The following is a 15,456-nucleotide window of genomic DNA, read 5'->3' as shown; positions in this document are numbered from 1 at the left end:
ATTGTTAGATTTCCATTTGGCATGTTCAAGAGCACCCTTGCTTTATCACACGATATGGAAAAGGAAAAAGATCAAACTAGGAGTTTATATGACTTACTTTTATAGAGATATGTGACTGAGCTGACGGAGCTTCTGGGGGGAGTCAATAACTATCTTTAGCAAAGCGGTACAGAACTGCTGTTGAAATTCATTAATCTTTTGACCCTTTCCATTCTCGAAGAGTTCCAAATGATACTTGAACTATGGCATCATCAGGGAAGATGGGTAGATTGACTCGTTCCTCTATTTGACTCAGTCTCTCTCCCAAACCAATAAGCGCCGGTTATGCTATGTGGTGTTTTTTTTCTCCTTGTTTTTTGGATTGATAATGTACAATGGCGCAGAATTTCGGTGGTATCGTACACAAAAAGGCCCAGCTCTTTTCCCCAAACCTCCTTCTTCTATCATCATCTGAGCCGTCCATTTCCCCATTCTTGTTCTGCCGTATATGATGGTGTATTGGGTTCGGTCTTGATCCTCGTTCCCAGCCCATTTTTCCCCAGGCCTTTTTTGCTTTTTTGCTCATTCGGTTTAGATGGTTTGGTTTATTTCCCCTTTCGTTTTTGTTCTAAGAACAGGACCCTCCTCCTCACTGTGGTTAGAGCCCTGTTAGCATTTTGGGTACCGGTTTGGGGAGGTGTGGTGTGTCTCGTACCAATCGGATCGTACTTGATCATGCTCATTGGGATTCCGACACGGGGGCGGGTGAAGGTGTAAAAGTAGCCCGTTTGCGCCATGGAGAGGAGGCGGACGATGATAACACGGGATTTTGCTGTTTTCGTGTCATGTCAGCAGCGTTTCTCCTCCTTGGGTTGGTGAGGAGAGAAAATGGAACGGACCCTTCTTGGCCATTTTAACTGATTTTTGACCAGTTCCCGGGTTATGGGACCTGGTGTATGGTTGGTCGGGAATTGGGGTGGTGGTGGTCGTCGTCGTCGTCGTCGTCGGGGGACTCGGCAATGGATCGCGAAGTTTGGAGCTTGGAGGATGGGTTTGGATTGGATCGGGGGTGCACGGGCCAGGGGTTGTGAGCTAGATTTTGGAAGGGTTGGGGTTGGTATCGATAAGATAAGACGCAGTGTGATACGGGGTACCTTTATGGACAGTTGGGCTGACCTTCAACCGAAGGTAGCCATCGGGTGGTCATCTCATGTTGTTGTTGAGGGTTTATCAGGTGAGATGGGGTCATGCAATCAATTTTGGGGGGGGGGGAGCTTGTGCGAGTGAAAGGGTCGGGAATTGGGGGAGGAGGTCTGGAACGTGATGATAGAGCTACACTAATACCCCGCGGTTACACTCACTGGATATGAGCGCTGGAGGTGAGGGTGTCGTGTGGTTATTGGTATAACGTAAACTTTCGGGCATTGGGGCTCATGAGGTTATGGAGATGGATAGACATGAGGGAGCAGGGTCTAGGCTTGAATGTCTCAGGTTTTTGCCTGCGATAAGAGAAGTTCGCTGAGTTGTTGGTTGTGTCACACAATTTTGTCTTCTAACCCCCACCTTGGCCATATCGTGAAAGTTCGAGGGAAGGCGCACGGCAACGATGTCAAAGAGATATTCGGTTGCCCTGCGGCCTTTTTCGAGACAGCCACATCTCTTCTTGCTGCTACTATTCTCATCTGGTCTTAAGCCGCACCCGCCGGCCAACCCGGTCCTAGTACGGAAACGAAGCGACCCAGACAATCGTGGCCTTCTCTTATTACACCGCCCGAGGGCTCCATTTTCGGAGCCGCGCCTCCCGCAGAAGAGAGACAATAAAGGTGTGACCACGAGGAGGAGAGGTTTCGGTTTTTTCTCTTTGCAAGTAAGAGGTTCTCACACCGGCGACCGGCGACAGACAGCAGACCACCAGACCAGACCGAACCAACTGATCGTTTGACCGACCCCCCGGAATCGAACGAAGGACGAAATTGCTTCTGGCGCCCAACGGTACGGATGCTGGTGACAGGTTTTGTGGGATAATTCGTTCAACCACGCCAGAAAAACCGCCCAGAACCGGGCGTCCGCTCCATCTCCGCTATCCCCGGGTCTTGTTGTTCGATATTCGATTCGAAGCGCAAACGTCATATCGGAAACATGGCGCCCTATCTGATGCGAGTCGCCCGCCGTGGGACAACGATAAATAACTCAGCGCTGAGCCACAGCGCCAGGTTCATCCCGGGCGCACTCCCGAGGGGAACCCCATCCACCCGCGCAGGTAAGGCACAAAAGACCGAACAATACAATTCGTCTTTCCATTTCCCTTCTTTTTTCATGATGGCCATGCCCCTTCACCTCCTTGGCGGGCCATGCAGAGGTCATCCAATCCTTTGCTTGGCGTTTGCAATTCCTCCAACAAGAAAAGCTGGGGTGATCTGAATCTGGGGGATAAACACGGGGACCCGATGTCCCAGCCGGTTTCGGCCGGGCAGGGACCATTCTTGCATCCAACACCCGGGGGGGGGCAAACATATGGAACTCGGATGACGGGGACGGAGAAGTGTGCTGATTCCCACATCTTTTCATGTGTGCCTGGGTCTTTTGGGGGCTCAGTAGCCAACCACCTACCTCCCTCTGCTCACCCGCCTTTTCCCATTTGTCAATTTGATTGTTGATACACTTTACCCCCCCCCCAGTTTCCTTTCTTCGGGATTGTCCGCTTTCCCTTAGTCCAGTGACTTTTAAGTTGTGGGTGTGAGAGAAGGAAAAAGGAAGCCGCCTATCCTTCGGACCTATACTCTTGCTAGCCTTGCCTGGGGTTTACGGAAGTACATATACGAGACTAGGTTGACATCTTCCTCTCTGCTTGAAGGCCGGACCTCGCGTTCTTCTTTCTCACATTCTCCTCGAAAAGTCACGGTCGTTTGTGTGTTTTTACACCAAGGGAAAAGCACACACGCGCTCTCTCTCTCTCTCTCTTGTTGTCTTATATCACACACTACATTCTTTCTCTTACAAGAACTGTTTGATCTGATCCAACCAATCACTCTCTTACATTTTGTGCCCATTGCAGACGTCTCGGGACTCGCTCCAGCCCCGCCATTGACTGCTACTACCCCGCTATCGTCGGCTGCTGCTCGTTGCGCAGGTCGCTGCTTTTCGTCCATCACTTCTACCGGCAAAAGAGTCGGAGTCATCCCGGTCGCTGCCACTGCCGCCGTCGTTATGGGTCAACTCTCGAACCAATCTCAATCGCAACAACAGCAACAAGTTCGCAACATGGCGTCTTCATCCACACCATCGTCGTCGGGTAGACGACTAAATATGAACAACATCAACCCCCACGTCAAGGCTGCCAAGTATGCCGTGCGTGGCGAGCTCGCCGTCAAGTCGGAGGAGTATAGGGCGTACCTCCAGGGCGGGATGACGGACCTGCCGTTTTCAGAGGTTATTTCGGCCAACATTGGTAATCCTCAACAGCTGGATCAGAAGCCTATTACGTTTTTCAGACAGGTGCTCAGTTTGTTGGAGAACCCCGTGTTGTTGGAGAAGGAGGATGTGCTTATTGAGCATTTGGGGTACAAGAAGGATGTGATTGAGCGGGCGAAGAAGCTGCTCAAGGTGGTGGGATCGGTGGGTGCGTACAGCGCCAGTAACGGTGTGCCTGCCATTAGGCAGAGTATTGCCGATTTCCTAGAGAGTAAGTTCTTTTTCAGTACCTGTCAGGCCAATGTCATGCTGACTGTTTGTTGTAGGGAGAGATGGCTTCCCCGCCTCTCAATCCGACATTTACCTCTCGGCCGGTGCGTCTTCCGGTGTCAACACCCTCCTCCACGTCCTCTGCCAGGACTCCAACACGGGCATCCTCGTCCCTATCCCCCAGTACCCATTGTATACCGCCTCCCTCGCCGTCCTGGACGCCCACTGCGTCGAATACCACCTTGACGAGTCGAAGAACTGGGGAACCGACCTCGAGATCATCAAGTCTTCGTACGAAGCCGCCAAAGCCAAGGGCATCGACGTCCGTGCCATTGTCATTATCAACCCGGGCAACCCCACCGGCGCTTCCTTGTCAGAATCCGACATTCGCTCTGTGATTGATTTCGCCCGCCAGGAAAGACTAGTCATCCTTGCCGACGAGGTCTACCAAACCAACGTTTTCATCGGGGAGTTTGTCTCCTTCAAAAAGGTGCTGAGGACCCTCCAAAAGGAGCGTCCAAACGACGGGTTTGACCAGGTGGAGCTCGCGTCGCTGCACTCGGTGTCAAAGGGCATGGTGGGCGAGTGCGGGCACAGGGGGGGGTACTTTGAGCTGGTCAACTTTGACCCGGACGTGCAGCAGGAGATTTACAAGTTTGTGTCCATTATGCTCTGCGCCCCGGTCATTGGGCAGTGTCTGGTGGACCTGATGGTCAACCCGCCCCGGCCCGGGGAGGAGAGCTATGAGCTTTACAAGAAGGAGTATGACGCTATTTATGACGGGTTGAAGGAGAGGGCGACGGCGCTGCACAAGGCTTTTGAGCAGATGGAGGGGGTGGAATGCGGGAGTCCGCAGGGGAGCATGTATTTGTTTCCTACCATCAACCTCCCTGAAAAGGCGGCCGAGGCGGCGAAGAAGGAGGGGAGGACCCCGGATGAGTTTTACTGTTTGAGGCTGCTCGAGGCGACGGGGGTTTGTGTCGTTCCCGGGAGCGGGTTTGGGCAGAGGGAGGGGAGCTTGCATTTTAGGACGACATTTTTGGCACCGGGGACGGAGTGGGTGGGGAGTATTGTCAAGTTTCATAGGGAGTTTATGGAGAAGTATCGTTAGGGAGAAGAGGGTATGGATGGGGCGGGGGCGTTTTATGCAGTTTTCAAAGTTTGAATAGCGAGCAAAAGCGTTATTTGTTTCTCTTTTTTTTTTTTCCTTTCAGTTTAAGAAATGGGTTATTCCTGTCTTGGTTGGGTCATGTGCTTGTATAACATCCTCCTCCCTTCTCTTTTCTTTACTCTCTGGATATCTCTCCTCTCTTGTCTAGAAAGGGTTATGGATGGAAATGTACAAAAGAGGCGGGAGTGTGGTTGTATAACATACCTAGACAGCAGGGTAGGATGCCTCAAAATAAAACAAAACTCAAAAACAAAACTTGATCACTGGTTGTGGATTTTGACCACAGATATACTTGCAACAGGATCAAGAATCAATATTGACGCTGCCATTGTCTTAACACAACTCTTTACTAACCCAGCCCAACATTAGACCAGGCCCCTTCTACCACATCTACTACATAAACCAGTATTCACTTTCCTCATCCTACCACATACCCTCGAGTTTCTAGGCTCTCTCACTCCCCCTCAGCCTAACCGCCTGCCCATACTTCTGCAGCTTGGTGATCAGCTGATCACCCTGGCGCACCACATCCTGATACTGTTTATTCTTATCATCTGGGCGGTTCGTCTCAATCACACCACGCCCACTGACACGGTCAATCGTGCAGGGAATGCGGCCAGCGGCAATGAACCTGGCGAGGTCACTACACAATTTCCATGTTAGCACACATCTCCCAGACTAGTGCCCTCCCGGAAAGAAAAACATACCGATCCAAAAAGTCCACCGTAATCCCAAAGTCATTCGCCATGCTGTCCAACCCCACAACCCTATAACTCTGCAGCAACTGCTGATACGCCCTCAGCCGCATCTCCCGCACAAACCAGTTCTTGTGCTCGTGAAGGTAGCGATCTTGCGTAAGGAACTGCTCCTCCACCAGGGCCAGAGCCTGGAAGAAGAGCTTATACCGCCCGTTATACAAGGAACTAACCAGCTGGGCCAAGCTCCCGAAATCAACAGACATCTCCGCCTCGGCCTGCTCAGTGCTGGATCCCAAGGTGGTAAGATTGACGACGGTAGTCTTGGCCGCAGAGGGCGCACTGCTAGCATCTTGCATCTCCGCATCCACACCAGGACCGGCAGAGATAGCCCCCGACAGAGCAAGGAGCTTGTCCTCGCCATCGCCAAGAATAGCCTTGATCTCTGGGGCGTCGACAACCTTGGACTTGAAGTCCACACGCTTAAGAGAGACGGAGCCGGCCAAGACAGCGTAGACGACCAGGTTGGAGTAGGTGCAGAGTTCGTACGAGGTAAAAGTAGACAAGGAGTCGAGGAGGAGGGGAGCGGCGAGATTGTAGCTGCGAACCGTGAGATTATGCAGACCCTCATACGCCTTAAGTCTGTTACGTCTGTCCCAATCACCACCCGTCTCGACCAGGGTCTTGGCCCGCGTGACTTGCTTCTTGACGAGCTGCTTGTCGCCGTAGAAGAGACCCATGCGGATTATCGCGAGGACGAGGTCGATCTTGGTGCCGAGGACGCCGATTTTCTCAAAGATGTCTTCGTGGGCGGCGATGGCTTTGTCCTGTTGAAGAAATACATGTTAGATATTACTTGGCTAGTACTGTGTTGAAGAGCAGACGCACCTTGTCACCAACCCGAGCCCAGAACTCGGCCCTCTTGCCCCGCGCAGCCTGAATCTCGGTATCACCCGCCTTCTCAACCGCCTCATCCTCCTCCTTCTGAAACTCCTCCAACTCCTTCTCGTTATCGGCGTGCAGTTGTTGGTACAGGGCCTCGTCCCAGGGTAGGTTTATGCTCGAGGTGGGGTTCTTGGTGTTGATCATGCCGGCGGCGACGCTGTTCTTTCTGCTGGGGGCCTTTCCGGGCACATTTGAACTACCCTCCCCTACGGAATTCAAGATGCCTTCTGTGGGGTGGGCAAGGTACTTGTAGAAGGGGGCCATCTTGTGCTCGGTGATGGCATCCTGAAGGGCCTTGGCGGCGGATTGCTGGAGGGGCTTTGAGGCGTATGGGTTCGTGAGGGTGAAGACATGCTGGGCGAGGGGCAGAAGAGGCCATTTCGCGTATTGAGGATCTGAGCCCATGGCTGCGGTGGGTTTATGTGATGTTGGGGTTGAACTTGGAGTTGTAGTGTTGTGAGTTTAGTGGTGACAGATGAAGCTGGATGAAATCGAGGCTCAGGTCCCAGAGTGGTTGCGTCAGCTTCAATGGGAAGCACGACGGGGCTGTATCGCTAGAAATTCAAGTTCGAGACGATTCAAGTCGCTCGTAGTTCCGTCGTCGGCAACGGAAAATAAAAGGTCGTCGTTTGGATTTAGAGTTGGATGTTGAACAGATGGAAAGTGGGAGCTTCGTTGCTTGCCTGTCCGGGTGTCCGTCTTGCTGGGTTGGGTGGCTCGAGCGCGAACTCTCTCTCTGCAAGGCTGCCAAAAGCTCGCGTCAGTCAGCTCCCAGCCTACAGGGGTGCTGTCTTGGCATCTGCGACCGGACCCGGCAAGGATCCCCTTTCCCTTTCCTGTCTCGGCTTGCTCCAAAGTAAATTCCTGGACCTTCAACCTTTTAACAACGACAGAAAAACAACAAACGAAGAGATACTTTTTCTCACTTCAAATCTTTTCACGCTCGCCGATTTTGTTCAATTCATCTCGAGGGATCGAAAAATCTAATCAACCAAACCATCAGCCGAAGCGACATCGCTTCACCCATCACCTCGCCCATCATGGCTGACAACGACCAATCCGACCTCCCCCAACCCTTCAACGCTCGCAACCTCGTCACCGCCAAAAAGCGCCAACGTTCTACATCCCCAGGCAACGGCTCCGGCTCCGGCTCCGGCATCCCCTCCGGCGAAGCCCCCAAAAAACAACTCAAACGCCCCGGCCAACGCGCCCGCATTGACGATGCCGCCCGTGAACAAGCCCGCCAGCGCGCCCTAGAGCGCCAGCGTCAACTCCAAGCCCAAGAAGCCGCCGGCGCCGCAGCGAACACTCCCACCTCCTATGGCCCCTCCGGCAGCAGCAGTGGCTCTTTCCCATCCAACCACAACTCCCGCGGCAACATCAACGACGTCGTCCGCGCCCACTACAACGCCGTCCCAGAGCGTGGTCGCGACTGGAGGAAAACCGACAGCAGGATCAAAGGCCTGAGATCGTTCAACAACTGGGTTAAGAGCTGCATCATTCAGAAATTTGCGCCAGACGAAGATCACTCCCCTGGCGCCAGGGAAAGAGGCCAGACCTCCAATAACCGGCTTTTGGTTCTTGACATTGGCTGCGGAAAGGGGGGTGATTTGGGGAAATGGCAGCAGGCTCCCCAGACGGTTGAACTCTACGTCGGTCTCGACCCGGCAGATGTCTCCATCGAGCAAGCCCGCGACCGCTACAGAAGCATGAACCGACCTGGCGGTGGTCACCGGGGAGGGAGAGGTGGACATAGGGGTCGCCCTCCACCCCGGATCTTCGAGGCGAGGTTCCACGCGAAGGATTGTTTTGCCGAGACGATAGGGGATATTGACATTATTCGCCAGGTTGGGTTCAACAATAACAACGTCAGCGACAACAGAGGGTTTGATGTGGTGAGCATGATGTTCTGCATGCATTACGCGTTTGAGACGGAGCAAAAGGCGAGGCAGATGCTGAAGAATGTGGCGGGGGCGTTGAAGAAAGGGGGGAGGTTGATTGGGTGCATCCCAAACTCGGATGTCATTTCGGCAAAGGTGGTGGAGTTTAACAAGAAGCAGGAGGAGAAGAAGAGGCGAAAGGCTGAAAAGGAGGCGGAAAGGGCCAGGGCGAAGGAAGATGGCGAAGCGGACGACGAGGACCCTAATAAGGAAGACGGGGAGCTGGATTCTGATGAGGGAGAGGCGGAGGAGACTGCTGCTTGGGGGAATGATATCTACCGAGTGAGATTCCCCGGTCCTACGCCAGCGGACGGGATCTTTAGACCGCCGTTTGGGTGGAAGTATAACTTTTTCTTGCATGAGGCAGTGGAGGAGGTGCCGGAGTATGTCGTTCCGTGGGAGGCCTTTCGCGCGTTGGCTGAGGATTACAACCTGGAGCTGCAGTATCACAAGCCGTTTGCGGATGTATGGGAGATGGAGAAGGATGATAGGGAGTTGGGGCCGTTGAGCGAGAGGATGGGGGTTAGGGAAAGGCATGGGGGGAAACTGCTTGTTAGTCCGGAGGAGATGGAGGCGGCGAGCTTTTATGTGGCTTTTTGTTTTTATCGGGTTTAAGGGCGGTATACCACTATGGATTGGGAGGAAAGTGTGGGATGCTCTATCAATGGAGCAGAGGGGGCTGAGGCTCTGTTATAGAGCAATGAGAAGCCAAACATGCGCTGCTGTTTTAAAAATCATCTCTTGCAAATCATCACAGTGACGCTTCTGGTTGTAGAACAGCAAAATACTCTGGAATTCCGCTGAAGATACAAGGTAGAGTAGAAAAGGGGATTTAAAATGCTATATAGCGTGCGTATACCTCAAGGTGTAGGTGTGCATAGGACGGGTATCAATGTAAAACGCTCTCTTTTTCTTCTTGCCATTGAGAAAAAAAAGGGGGGCCAAACGATGGGGGAATGGAAAAAGAACTGACTACAAAACATATGTTTAAACAACCCCCCTATCAAACTCCCATCCATGCACCTAACCCTACTCCCGCTCCCAAAAGAAACCTCAATCTGGTACACACATTTCCCTTCCCTCACATCGAACTTGTCGACCTCCTCCAAATCATAAACGCCGCCAACGCCGCGCAAGTCGTCGCGCCCAACGCCATATACAAGCTCGTCCGATCCGGCGCCTCCTCCGTCTTCGGAAACGCAGTACTCGGGTTCGTCGCCGCCTCGGCCAGCGCAACAAACAGCTCACTGATACTATGCCACGTAACACTCACATGCAGCGGCGCAGACATATTCAGCGCCGCGGTATACGCATCAGGCTGCAGCTCGCTCCTTTGCGTCGTCTTGTCGCAGTCGGCCTTGAGCGCCGTGTATATAGCAGGCAGTTCGTCAAGCTGCGGGTACCGTTTGCGCAACTCGACAATGTGAGAAAAAGAGTCCGGGTCGGAAGAGTCATAAGCGTAGCAGATGAGATCGCACGCGTCGAGTTTGGCTTGGTTTTCCAAGATGGCAGGCTCGAGCTCGCCGAGTTCCTCGAGGATGAGGTAGCATTGCTTTCCACCTCCCAGTTCGACGCTGTTGACTGCGCGGCGGGGTTTGATGGTGGGATGGTAAAGGGCGTCAAAGGGGCGGTTGAGGAAGGCGTTGAGCAGGGTTGATTTCCCAGAGGCAGAGGAGCCTAGGATGTAGCAGAGGACGACGTTGCGGTCTACACGGCCTGGTCTGCGCCTTCGTTTGCGGGGTTTGGTGATTTTGAGGGCTGCTGTGGTTGAGTCCCGGGCGTTTGGACCCTCAAAGCCTAGGTAGGCAAGATATTCGAGTGTTGTTTTTGGTTCTAGGAACGTGGTCATGCTCCATTGTGCCAGCCATCCCTGAAGCGTGATGTGCCCGGCCTCGTTCCGGACAGTGGAGGATGGGAACGATGTTTCCACCCATGATGGTGGTAATCCAGGGGTGGGAGCGAACAAGGCTGCCAGCTCCTGGTCGTTGAGACCTCCGTCGTTGTCCTTATCAAAGATCAAGAAGAGATCCATGAAAAAACGGTAGCCAGCTGGACTGAGCTCAGTCGAGGCATATTCTGGCACGTCCAGCTTCGGTTGTAAAAAGCCATCCTCCAAACTTAAACTGTCAGTGTAATGGTGTTTTCGGAGAATAATCCAAATGGTCTCATGGCGACCCTTCTCAGCGTAAAGCTTGTTCAGCTGCAAGAAGCATTGTAAATCCAGCCCCTTGCTTATGTCACAAGTTGGTACGGCTTTGCTGACAACAGCCTTGAGGTTCTCCAGCTCTCCTGGGAGCAGCGGCTTATCGAACGACTTTGCCTGGAAATCGTGCATCTCCTTATCGTTGAGATAACCGTCTTGATCCCTGTCGCACAGATAGAAGACCCTCCTCAAGGCGTCAACGCAGGCTGGTTTGAGTTGGCTTTCTTTATGGTCGTACAGCGGGGCTATTGGATGTGTCACGGCCTTCTGACATAACCAAAAGACCTCAACTACGTTTCGTCCCTCCTTTGCGCTTGTACGTATGCAAGAATCGATCTCCCTAAACTCGGCCATGACTGGTAGCATTTCCTCCTCAAGCACCTGCGCTGTGTTCCCATCACCGGTAAGATCTGACTTGTTGGCGCATAAAACGACGGGGACGTTGACGCCGAGGGAGCGAAAGTAAGGCATCCAGAAGAGGGCAACACGTTCGTAGCTGTAGTGGTCCGAGTAGACCAGCATGATCACGGTGCATTTTCGGATCTCTCTCCGGAGTGTGGTTCGGTCTTGGGGTCGTGCTGAGGTATCGACGAGGGTGGTGGTGACATTCTCGTGGCCGGGCGTTGGAGGGATGGTAATCTGGGGCAGGACGGCTTGTATTTTGTTGGAGACGAAGGTATCCTTGACGAAGGTAGCGATAAGACTTGACTTGCCCGTCCCCTCGTCGCCGCAGATACAAATTCGAACTGCTGTAGACATATGGTCAGCTTCGTGGAAAATTGCATGTCCAGGAAAGGTGCGGTACCGGTCGCCATGTTTAAGGCTGTTACTGAAGCTTTGATGTAGCTCGTCTAGCGAAGGGCCATGATCTAGAGCCAGAGAGATGGGGATTCTTAGTAAAAGATCAGATGGCAGATAATAAAGCTACCGGGAAGCAACTGTAGTGGTAAAAGTGTCAGGCCATGCATGATATTGGACCATTGACGTCTGGTGGCTTTAAAGTTGAGCTGCCACAAAGCTCCCTCCCCCTTCCCGGCGGTCATTTACGCTAGCTTCCCACGAGCCCCGCCATTGACGTCCGCTGACAAGACCCAGCCAACCAATTGGCTAAAAAGTTAGTAGGGTTACATTCCTGAGCGGCTGCCCCACCTTAGATCGAATTGGTGAAGTCTTTCCAAGTTCTCACTTCAGCTTCCACCGGATCTCTTTGAACAGCTTGGACAGTTGAGGAGGTATTCTAGAGAACTCTTTGTGGATGAGTAGACTGGTTGTTATTCCATACATTTCACAGGGCGCTAATCGCCTTTCAACTATTGAGATATATATCCCAGCCCGTCATGTCGTTGTAATTTAGACAACCCCTTCTTCACTAATTGCTACCTGTATTCGTCTGCTCTCAGCTCCATGTCTGCCAAGCTGAAGTAAGGGAGCACTGTATCCGGTTCCAAGAGATGCAGCACCGCCGGTCTGCTTCTCTGACATCGTGGAATCGCAGAAACTCGCTGATGTCCACCACCCGGATGATCGGGACGGTCCTCCAGTTCCCCACAGCAGCTTCGCTCCCGTCCCGAACATCCTGGTGGATGACACTTGTGCCTGTTTGCCGGGTCGTTAACACAGACCCTGCTTGTTAGTAAGAGTTACAGTGCAGCGAGCTAAGTAGGCTAACTGGGAGCCTCTCGTGCCTCGTCCCGGGAAGCCGACGCCGTGCGTTTCAAACCTCTCAAGACGGTGAAGTTCACATAGAACAGCAACTTGTCGACAGCTTCACTTTGGACTTGTCTCTACATACCAGCCTCCCAACATAATTCCTTGGTACAAGCAGGCAGCCCCCACAGTCCCCCCGAAGCACGTTTGTGTCCTAGCGACCTTGGCAAGAAGCTCCCCCGCATTGTTAAGCGCGTCACCACTAAAACGGGAAACTAGCCCGCCATGTTGTAAGATAAGCAAGAGCTCGGAGAGAGAGCCAATAACGAAGACATCGCGGTTCATGGCAATTGGCAAGCACCACAGGCCAGCGTCACGAATCACGTCGTTCTTATCACTTGCCCTGCCCAGCCGTCGTAGCTGCACAATGGCTGATGTTTTCCCTCAGTGTCCTCCCGCCCCCACCAAGATATCCCTCTCAGCCAGGAGGGGGATACAATGGCATCTCGGCAACTGGCGGCGTCTTACCAATGATTGAGACGAACAATATTCTCACCACCCCGACGGGGCCCGAATATCAGTTTCTCGTCGGCGAGGGTCTCTACGTCTTGAAAGAGGACCTGCATCTCGCGACACCGCCACCGCATCCATCCGAGGCTCCCATTCAGAACCCGAATCCCCTCTCGACGGCACCTCAGCCTGCCACAGCCGGGACCCAGCTCTCCCTCATCAACATCGACGTCGGCCCGCTACCGCCTTCCTTTTACCGGTCCAACTCCCGCTCCGACGGCGTCTCAGGCAGCATCCAAGAGCACCCCGACGAGCGAAGCCAGTCCTCCACCGAAGTCCGCGAGAGCACCAGCGACGGAGGCCGTCTCAACTCTAGCGATGGCGGAGGCGGTCACTTTGGCTCCAACGCTCCCGCCTTTGGCGAGGGCAACACCCTCCTCACCCCTACCCCAACCAAAGACTCCAACAAGCGCAGGAAACCAAAGAACAACATGACGAAAAGCAACTCGTCGTTCATCTCGAGGGTGATCAACCACGAGACCCTGAGCAAGAAGCTCCAGGAGAGAGCCAGGGACGGGATGTTTGCCTTTGCCAATGTGAATAGGGCTTTTCAGTGGCTGGACTTGTCGTCCCCGACCAAGGCGGAGTATCTGACCAAGATTTTGTTTACAAAGGCGCATTGCTTGTCTCATGATGTGAACAGGGTGACCAAGAGCGCGGCGCATGTTGATGTGGTGATGGGGTTTTCGACGGGGGAGATTATTTGGTGGGAGCCCATCTCTCAGCGGTATACGAGGTTGAACAAAAACGTACTTACTCCCCCCTTTTTCCTGTCCCCTTGTACTGATATGTTGCTGTGATAGGGGATAATCAACTCGACCCCCGTCTCCTGCATAGCCTGGATTCCCAATTCGGAGAACTTGTTTCTGGCAGCTCACATGGACGGCACCCTCATCGTTTACGACAAGGAAAAAGAAGACGCCATCTTCTCCCCCGAAGATGAGGGCACCCCTCTCTCCTCACCTTCAACGGCCGTCCGATCAAGCAGCGATGCTCCTCCCTTGCCCCGGCCCACCTCCTCAACCTCGTCATCAAACAACAAGACCACCACCAGCAGCGTTATTCACAAAATCCACATCCAAAAGTCTGTGCATTCCAAAAACCAAAAAGTGAACCCGGTGAGCGTCTGGAAACTTTCCAACCAGCGCATCAACGCCTTTGCCTTCAGTCCAGACAACCGCCACCTGGCGGTAGTATCAGAAGATGGCTCCCTCCGGATAATTGATTATCTGTCCGAAACACTGCTGGACCTGTTTTACTCGTACTATGGTGGTCTGACGTGCGTGACGTGGAGCCCGGACGGGAGGTATGTGCTCACGGGGGGGCAGGACGATTTGGTGAGCATCTGGTCTCCTGGTGTGAACGGGACGACGCAAGGGCATTTGGTGGCAAGGTGTCAGGGGCATCACAGCTGGGTGACGGGGGTGAAGTTTGATTTGTGGAGGTGCGATCTTGACGAGACGACGACGGGGGCGGGGAGGAATTACAGGTTTGGGAGTGTGGGGGAGGATGGGAGGGTTTGCTTGTGGGATTTTAGCTTGGGGATGTTGATTCGGCCTAGGGTGGGGAGCACGACGCATGGGGTTGTTGGGGGGAGGCCGCTGGGGGAGGGTAGTAGTAGGGGGAGGAGCAATTCGGGGTTGTCGGGGGGGGAGACGGTTAGGGAGGGGGGGGTTGAATTGGGATGGGGAGGGGGATAGGGGGAAGGGCGGGGGGTTGAGGAAGGGGGAGGTGAGGCCTAGGGCGGTTGAGCCGAGGGCTAGTACGGCGGTTTTGCCGCCTGTTTTGGTGAGTTTGCTGTGGGAGAAGGGGTGAGATTTCACAGGGGTGTGAAGATTAACTGACTGTGTGTGGGACAGAGCAAAATTATTGATGACGATCCGCTTTGCTGGTTGGAGTTTACGAGGGATGCGATTATCACCAGCTGCAAGTCCGGGCACATCAGGACCTGGAGTAGGCCGGCCGAGTTGACGCCTTTGGGGGAGCAGGAGAACAAGGTTGAGTGAGCGTGTGGTTGGGTGAATGTGCATTTGAGACTGTGGGATAAGAGGTGACGAGTATCGTTTACGTGCAGGTGACAGTTATGGTTTTTTTATTCAGCGTTTTGTGAGAGCTTGTATATCTTTTACGATAGACTTGTTTGAGAGTGAGTCACAATTTGAAGGCCATTAGGCTTTCGTATTTTTGTGTGTGGTTGTGTAATGTGGTTGCGTTTGGTTGTTATGTTATCAATATGATCATGGAAATTGGACCATGATATCGTTTGGAAGTGAGTCAGAACGTGAGGTTCGTGAGCTACCGTATTCTTGATGGTCGGTTGTCATATTATGAATATGATGGTTCTAGGGTGGTTTATTGACACACGATGTGGTAACACGATGGCACCCAGGAGGACGACTATGGACTGTGTGGGTCTGCATGTAACCACCAATCAAGCCAGAGACAGTCATGGAGTCATGGATATGGTAAACTTATTAAATGCTGTGTTTGTGATTAATTGGTGATTATACATATCACCCACGTCATGTGATGGCTCAACTATCGTGGTTTACAGTCGGATTGGTTTATGACATCAAACAGTATCACAGTCTCGGAAGGTTTGAAGTTGAGGGTGGGGGACGATCA

General features: G+C 53.1%; 6 protein-coding genes across 6 annotated transcripts; 3 read left to right on the top strand and 3 right to left on the bottom strand.

Annotated features, from left to right (window-relative positions):
• Positions 1 to 584: 584 nt before the first annotated feature.
• PODANS_4_6710 (uncharacterized protein) lies at positions 585 to 891 on the bottom strand (the record flags this gene model as incomplete). Its single annotated transcript, XM_001906133.1, has 3 exons — positions 585 to 631; positions 695 to 811; positions 879 to 891. 3 exons carry the CDS (start codon positions 889 to 891, stop codon positions 585 to 587), a joined length of 177 nt encoding a protein of 58 aa, XP_001906168.1.
• A 1,227-nt stretch (positions 892 to 2,118) lies between these two features.
• PODANS_4_6720 (uncharacterized protein) lies at positions 2,119 to 4,771 on the top strand (the record flags this gene model as incomplete). The annotated part of the gene is made up of 4 exons (XM_001906132.1): positions 2,119 to 2,238; positions 2,337 to 2,631; positions 2,708 to 3,661; positions 3,717 to 4,771. 4 exons carry the CDS (start codon positions 2,119 to 2,121, stop codon positions 4,769 to 4,771), a joined length of 2,424 nt encoding a protein of 807 aa, XP_001906167.1.
• Positions 4,772 to 5,275: 504 nt separating this feature from the next.
• PODANS_4_6730 (uncharacterized protein) lies at positions 5,276 to 6,876 on the bottom strand (the record flags this gene model as incomplete). Its single annotated transcript, XM_001906131.1, has 3 exons — positions 5,276 to 5,474; positions 5,539 to 6,353; positions 6,415 to 6,876. The coding sequence occupies 3 exons, from the start codon at positions 6,874 to 6,876 to the stop codon at positions 5,276 to 5,278; spliced, it is 1,476 nt and encodes a 491-aa protein (XP_001906166.1).
• A 635-nt stretch (positions 6,877 to 7,511) lies between these two features.
• On the top strand, positions 7,512 to 9,026 carry PODANS_4_6740 (uncharacterized protein; the record flags this gene model as incomplete). Its single annotated transcript, XM_001906130.1, has 1 exon — positions 7,512 to 9,026. The coding sequence occupies one exon, from the start codon at positions 7,512 to 7,514 to the stop codon at positions 9,024 to 9,026; it is 1,515 nt and encodes a 504-aa protein (XP_001906165.1).
• A 466-nt stretch (positions 9,027 to 9,492) lies between these two features.
• PODANS_4_6750 (uncharacterized protein) lies at positions 9,493 to 11,373 on the bottom strand (the record flags this gene model as incomplete). Its single annotated transcript, XM_001906129.1, has 1 exon — positions 9,493 to 11,373. The coding sequence occupies one exon, from the start codon at positions 11,371 to 11,373 to the stop codon at positions 9,493 to 9,495; it is 1,881 nt and encodes a 626-aa protein (XP_001906164.1).
• Positions 11,374 to 12,695: 1,322 nt separating this feature from the next.
• PODANS_4_6760 (uncharacterized protein) lies at positions 12,696 to 14,837 on the top strand (the record flags this gene model as incomplete). Its single annotated transcript, XM_001906128.1, has 4 exons — positions 12,696 to 13,611; positions 13,669 to 14,473; positions 14,553 to 14,619; positions 14,691 to 14,837. 4 exons carry the CDS (start codon positions 12,696 to 12,698, stop codon positions 14,835 to 14,837), a joined length of 1,935 nt encoding a protein of 644 aa, XP_001906163.1.
• Between the last annotated feature and the right edge of the window lie 619 nt (positions 14,838 to 15,456).

This window comes from Podospora anserina, chromosome 4, assembly GCF_000226545.1.
Source record: "Podospora anserina S mat+ genomic DNA chromosome 4, supercontig 4".
In the NCBI taxonomy this organism is placed as follows: Eukaryota; Fungi; Ascomycota; class Sordariomycetes; order Sordariales; family Podosporaceae; genus Podospora; species Podospora anserina.
This window is presented reverse-complemented; position numbering and strand designations above follow the sequence as displayed.